This window comes from Phocoena phocoena, chromosome 6, assembly GCF_963924675.1.
Source record: "Phocoena phocoena chromosome 6, mPhoPho1.1, whole genome shotgun sequence".
Taxonomy (NCBI): Eukaryota; Metazoa; Chordata; class Mammalia; order Artiodactyla; family Phocoenidae; genus Phocoena; species Phocoena phocoena.
Genome location: NC_089224.1, coordinates 59,029,078 through 59,035,077, shown reverse-complemented (window position 1 = coordinate 59,035,077; position 6,000 = coordinate 59,029,078). Strand labels below are relative to the sequence as shown.

The window sequence follows — 6,000 nt, the reverse complement described above, 5'->3', positions numbered from 1 at the left end:
GCGTAACTTCAGGATGATACTCATCCTTTAGGTTTTCACTTAAGTATGACTTCAACTGGGAAGCCTTTGTAGATCGTTCCCTCTACCCCTCAGTTATTTTAGATGTGCCTATTGAATGTTTTATAATGGTACTTAACAGTTAAGTGCTTCGTACATGCAAGACACTAATAAAGTGCTTTGTATGGATTATCATACTTAATCATATGAGGTTAATAGTAGAACCAGGCACCAAGGTCAAATATACTTGCCAGAATCTATACTTCTACTGAGTAGTGTTAGCTACAAAGAGAAAGGATTAGAAAAGAGACTGGGGGAAAATGTTCCCAGTTAAAGGTGTAATACGCTTCTTAAGATGTCATATTAGGAAGTTTTTTCTTTTTAGACTACGGTTCATGTTGTTAGCATGGAGGATTAAGTTAAAGAGATGACAGACTGTACTCAGAAATAACTAACATGACCATTACGTAGCTGATATCATTGTGAAGAATAGATTGTTCTCCATTCCTTTGGTCTCTCCCCACCTGTTGGGAAGGTTGTTGTATTACAGCAGAGGCTGTGTAGGGGTGGGGGAAGAAGAAAAAGGATACAACTTCCTTTAACCCTCTGCCGCTACTTTGCATGGTCACACCCTGTATTTTACCATCACCAGTAATTATATTTCCTCTGAAGTCTCATGTGCTTCTTCCTCTTTGTTTCTGTGGACGATGTGTTGCTTCACTAAACGCGAACCTTTCTTCCTGCTCTCAGTTTCGTATCCTTTTGCATTTTGAGGAACTTCACTCTTGCAGTTAATTCCTCTCCTGAATTGCCATTACTGGGTTATTCTCATTAGTATCCTAGAATCTCTTTGTTTTCACAACACATGCACATACACACTCTTTCCTAAGTCCCATTTCTCCCACCTTTGTATTGTGGGAGAAAGCTGCCCACTTCCTTGCTTCTCAGAGCTGTCTCCACTGATTATTTCCATTTGCGCTCCTCCTGTCCATACCCCAGCACTCCAGTCTGACCTTCCCTCTCACTACTCAACTATATCTGCTTATATTAGGCTTACACATTTTATGTTGCCAAACCCAAGGGTCACTTCTGAGTCCTCTCCTTACTGTCCTGCTTACCTGCTAACTCTGTTTTTGTAGTTGGTATGATATCATCTAATCTCATTTTCTTCCAGCTTCACCAGCCTTTCCTTGGTCTCTTGTTGGTTTTCTCTCATCTACCACCTTTCAGAGTTTCCCAAAGCACTACCCATGGTTTCTCTCTTCATCCTTGCTCCCTAGATGACCTCATGTAATCATGAGACTTTAAATACCAAGCAAAAAGCTTGGAATTTATATTTTTAGATCTAGTCTTCCCTGAGCTTTATATTCCCTATATTCAACTGCTTGCTTCACTAGTATCACAAAACTAGTGAGTCCAAATAGAGATCTTGATTTCCACAAACATGTCCCCTAAAATCCCACTCCTCACCTAATGTCCAGTAGGTAATACGATCATCTCATCCACTTGTTGAGGGCCAAAAAGCTAAACACAATTTTGATTCTCTCTTCTCCCCACTCACATCCAATAACACATGAGCAAATCTTACAGTTCTCCATAATGTTTCTCTACTCTCACCACCCAGTTCAAACCACTATCTCTACCCTGAACTGTATAGTAAATGACTAACTAGTCTTGCTTTCACATTGTCTACCAGCTATCCTTCTTGCCACAGCAGCAGAATGATCTAAGTCCTGAATCAGGTTACTCACCTGTTTAAAACCCCCTAATGTCTTCCTGTTGCGTTTAGGATAAAATCTCATCCCTTGCCATCTATGACCTGCCCCCGACTACTTTTATGTTCTTCAGAACGTACCATTCCTTACTATGCCTCAGAACCTTTACATTTAACGCCTCTTTGCCTGGAATGTCTTACCTGGCTTCTTGATAGGAATCTCAGCTGGAATGCCACCTCAGAAGCTTTAACTATTGTATCTAAAGACACATAACATTTCTAATCACTATTACCACCCACATAACCCTGATGTATTTCCTTTATAGCATTTACCACTTTCTGAAATTGTTTCATTGTATGTACTAGTTTTCCTTAACTGTTTACAAATATTTTGATCACAAACATTTATCCCTACCCAGTGCCAAAATAGTGCCTGGGTTCTTAACAAACCTGATGAAAAGATGGATCCCAGGGATGACTATAACCAGAAGACTGTCTTAGATTACTCTGTGGAGTATTTCTACATTCATGTCGAGGTCCTTCACTTTACCTGGAATTCCTTAACCTTAAATCTTCTTTTCCACTTCTCCAAATCATGTTGTCTGGATATTTAACCTCTGAACTCATTTTCTCATCAGAGATAATATCTGCTTTCACCATAAGATCTTTGATAAAATTATAGTTATAGGGTTAGCACATCAGGTAAAATACAATCTTTCTTACAACAAATTAATTTTTGGAAGCCTTCCTGATTTCCAAATTAGTAGGGATTTTACTTGATAGTATTTATTGCCGTATCATACATAATTTTACCTTGAATTTGTTTCTGTATCTCACTGCCCTACTAATTTTCTCAGGGACCGAATTGTTTACATGTCTCATAATTAGGCAGTCATAATTAACTAGTGGGTACAGGTGTCATTTTCTTTACTCTGTAGGCCACGTGGCATAGATCATTATAAAACGGGAAGTATAGAAAAAGAAATCTAAGACTAATGGGGGAGTGGCCAGTTGATCTTTGGATATACTCAAAGTTTCCATTTCTTGGTGACTCAAGAATAGTCCCATCTCATTCTATAGACATACTTATGCTTTGCTTTTTAGAAATGATATAAGGCAGATTATAATGGTGTACAAGTTACAGTAGAATGACCAACTACAGATAGACTAAAGGACAAACAAGTATAGAGAATTGAAATTGAGCTAGAGATAAAGCTAATATAAGCAAGCATCCTTGAATCCAGTGTACTTGCTATAATAAACTATACTTTTTGCGGGGGGGGGGGACATTTTATTTGCAGTAATATTCTCTAATTAGAAAAATCATAAAATATCTACAGAAAGCTTTCTGGAGGTAATATGTGATTTTAGCAAGGTGACAGGACACCCGTTCAGCACGCAGATATCAATCACATTTCATTATGCCTGCAATTAGACTATATACATTTTTGAATCTGAGAATTCTAATAACCAATTTAGATGGGGAGATGTATCAGTTGCATGGATCATTGTTCAGTCTAGAATCATCTATTCTTACCACTTTTGCTTTAATGATAAAAACTCCAAATGAATAATTTCTACTCTGAGGATTAGTGATAAGATCACAGTTTATGGTGCCATTTAAATTGGACAGCCTTGTTTGGCTTTTGCACTGCATTTGAGAATTTGATAATAAAATATTTTAAGTTCTCTAAAAGAATGACAAGTTTTTTTCGGTGAGCTTAATCATGGAAATATTTTGAAAAGCTTAATACTGAAATGCTAACTGAAACTCTGTAATATACACCAAGTATTACATCTTAAAACTTGTTCTAACCTAGAAAGGCCATTCTGTTATTGGCTTTAATATAATAATATCAAAATTCCTTTTCTTCTTTTTTTTTAAGGTATTGTCCTTCCTGTAAAACTGATTCTAGTGAAGTTGTAAAGGCTGGTGAAAGACTCAAGATGAGTAAAAAGAAAGCAAAGATGCCATCAGCTAGTACTGAAAGCCGAAGAGACTGGGGCAGGGTAAAGAAGGAAGTTTCTTTTTCTTCCTAGTTATAATGTTTATAACTGTGACGCAAGTTACAGTGTTTCAGTTCCAATAGTAGTAATGGTATAAATGATGTTAAGAATCTGAAATATTAACAAATAACTATATTGATTAATCATATAAATTGTTAAATATTAATCATATAAAGTGTTTTTATTTTATCCACATTTTATGGGAATTAAGGGCTTTCTTTAAGATTTAACATAACTGATTTCTCAGTTTGTTCGGTACCTTGTAGGGAATGGCCTGTGTTGGTCGCACTAGAGAATGTACTATTGTTCCTTCTAATCATTATGGACCTATTCCTGGAATTCCTGTTGGATCGACTTGGAGATTTAGAGTTCAGGTATGTTTTAAATTGGCTTAGTTGAAAGGGTAAAATTGGGTATAGTTCAAATTGTAGCAGTGTTAGTGTCGATTGATTCTAAATGGACTAACCTAGGTAGTATCACATGGCATTCAGTTGTTAGAATGAAAGATTTCCTGTAGGATGGGTAGACTCTTGCTCATAGCTTAGCAGACAGAGGAGCACACATCATGGAATTAGGCTTCCTCTAAGCCTTTGAATCACTTCGTTTTACTATTCTGTTATAGTTATAGTAGTTAAAGTTATTAAGTGTTCTGAAGAACTTTTCTTGCCAAGAATTTAATATTTGAAACAGATCTTTAAGTCATGCAGTAAGTTCTCATTTAATGTCATTGATCTGCAAGGAAGCTCACTTAGGGTGTTTTCTTTGGGGATTATCCTCTTGAGTGAATGTTAATATATTGGTTAGAGGAAATGTCAGATAATCCAAGGATTAAATTACTTCTCTTTTCCTCTTGAAGAAAACTCTTGTATTTTTCTAATTTCTTCTTTAGAAAGGTAATTTTTTCGTTACGGAAAATTTAATGTGGAAAAAAGAATATCTTAGGTAAAGAGCAGTTTCCAATTAGACAGGATTCTGAACTTTAAGAGTCGAATAGCCCTGGTGCTTAGACCATTGATAAAAATTTTAAGATTAAAATAATGTAATACATATACATAGCATGGAAAGTTAAATGCTAGGGTATGATTTATATTTTAAAAACCTACCCTCTTTTTTCACCATTTTCTGTTTCTAAGAGGCAGTCACTTTAAAGTTACTTTTTCTGAATTTACCTCCTTATTTATAAATAACGTGTTTGTGTGGCTTTTGTCTTTATATTTTGGTTTTATTAATCTCTTTCAATGGAAGACAAGAATTTAGTTTAACACACTCTGTCCTCTCATCCTTGCAATCATAATTTTGAATAAATCAATTTTCAAGGCTTATATTATGACTTTGGATCTATAAATACAGTAAAAAAAAAAAAACTGAGTTCAGGCATACCTCATTGCATTGTGCTTTGCTTCATTGTACTTCACAAATACTGTGTTTTTTACAAATTGAAGCTTTTTGGCAACCCTGTGTCAAGCAAGTCGATAGGCGCCATTTTTCCGACAGCATTATTTTTTAATTAAGGTGTGTACGTTTTTTAGACATAATGCTGTCATACACTTAAGACTACAGTATAGTGTAAATATGACTTTTATATGTACTGGGAAACCAGAAAATTTGTGCGACTCGCTTTATTGCAATATTTACTTTATTGTAGTGGTCTTGGAACCAAACCTGAAATATCTCTGAGGTATGCCTGTACAATAATAAATAAGATTTATTTTTTATACTATGTATTATTTATAATATTTATATATGAAATAAAAATTATAATAAAATACACTTAGTGTATTTTTAATTGCCTTGTTCTTTGTTTGCTTCTTTTTTTTGTATGCCTGTCATTCATTCCCAGATTGTAAAAGCCTCATTAATAATGGTGTAAGATGGCTGAGGTCATTGGCCTAAGCATTTAGGAGGACAGATTTGCAGTTTAGGAAGTAGGGAAGATTCAGCATGATTTATTATCGGGGTTGGTGAGGTTGGGAATCAAATGGTCCTATGCTCTAAAGTACCTAAGTGTTTCCAAGGCCTAAATCCAGGTTCTGTTGCTCTTATCAGCTTCTCATCAACTTCTAATGTGCCTCTTTACCTAGCCCACTATACAGGCTTGGATTTACTCTGCTAAGAACAGTTGTGTGATAAACAAATGAATTAGAATACTTCTCTTAGGGAGTTTGAAGTACACAAAGAAGTGACACTTAAGTTTAAGTGAGCCAGCATTGAAGATACATGGGGAAAAGTAGTAGGCCATTGAAATAGAAGAATTGCATGAATAAATTGAAAATGGGTAGTAT

The 6,000-nt window shown here is 35.5% G+C and overlaps 1 protein-coding gene across 1 annotated transcript in view; it reads left to right on the top strand.

The window, feature by feature from the left end:
* The window catches only part of UHRF2 (ubiquitin like with PHD and ring finger domains 2), a 73,887-nt gene that overhangs the window by 52,831 nt on the left and 15,056 nt on the right, over nt 1-6,000 (top strand). Inside the window, exons 7-8 of the mRNA XM_065879017.1 lie at nt 3,598-3,721; nt 3,985-4,092. Of these exons, the coding sequence (XP_065735089.1) occupies nt 3,598-3,721; nt 3,985-4,092 (232 nt within the window). The remainder of the gene's footprint in view (nt 1-3,597; nt 3,722-3,984; nt 4,093-6,000) is intronic.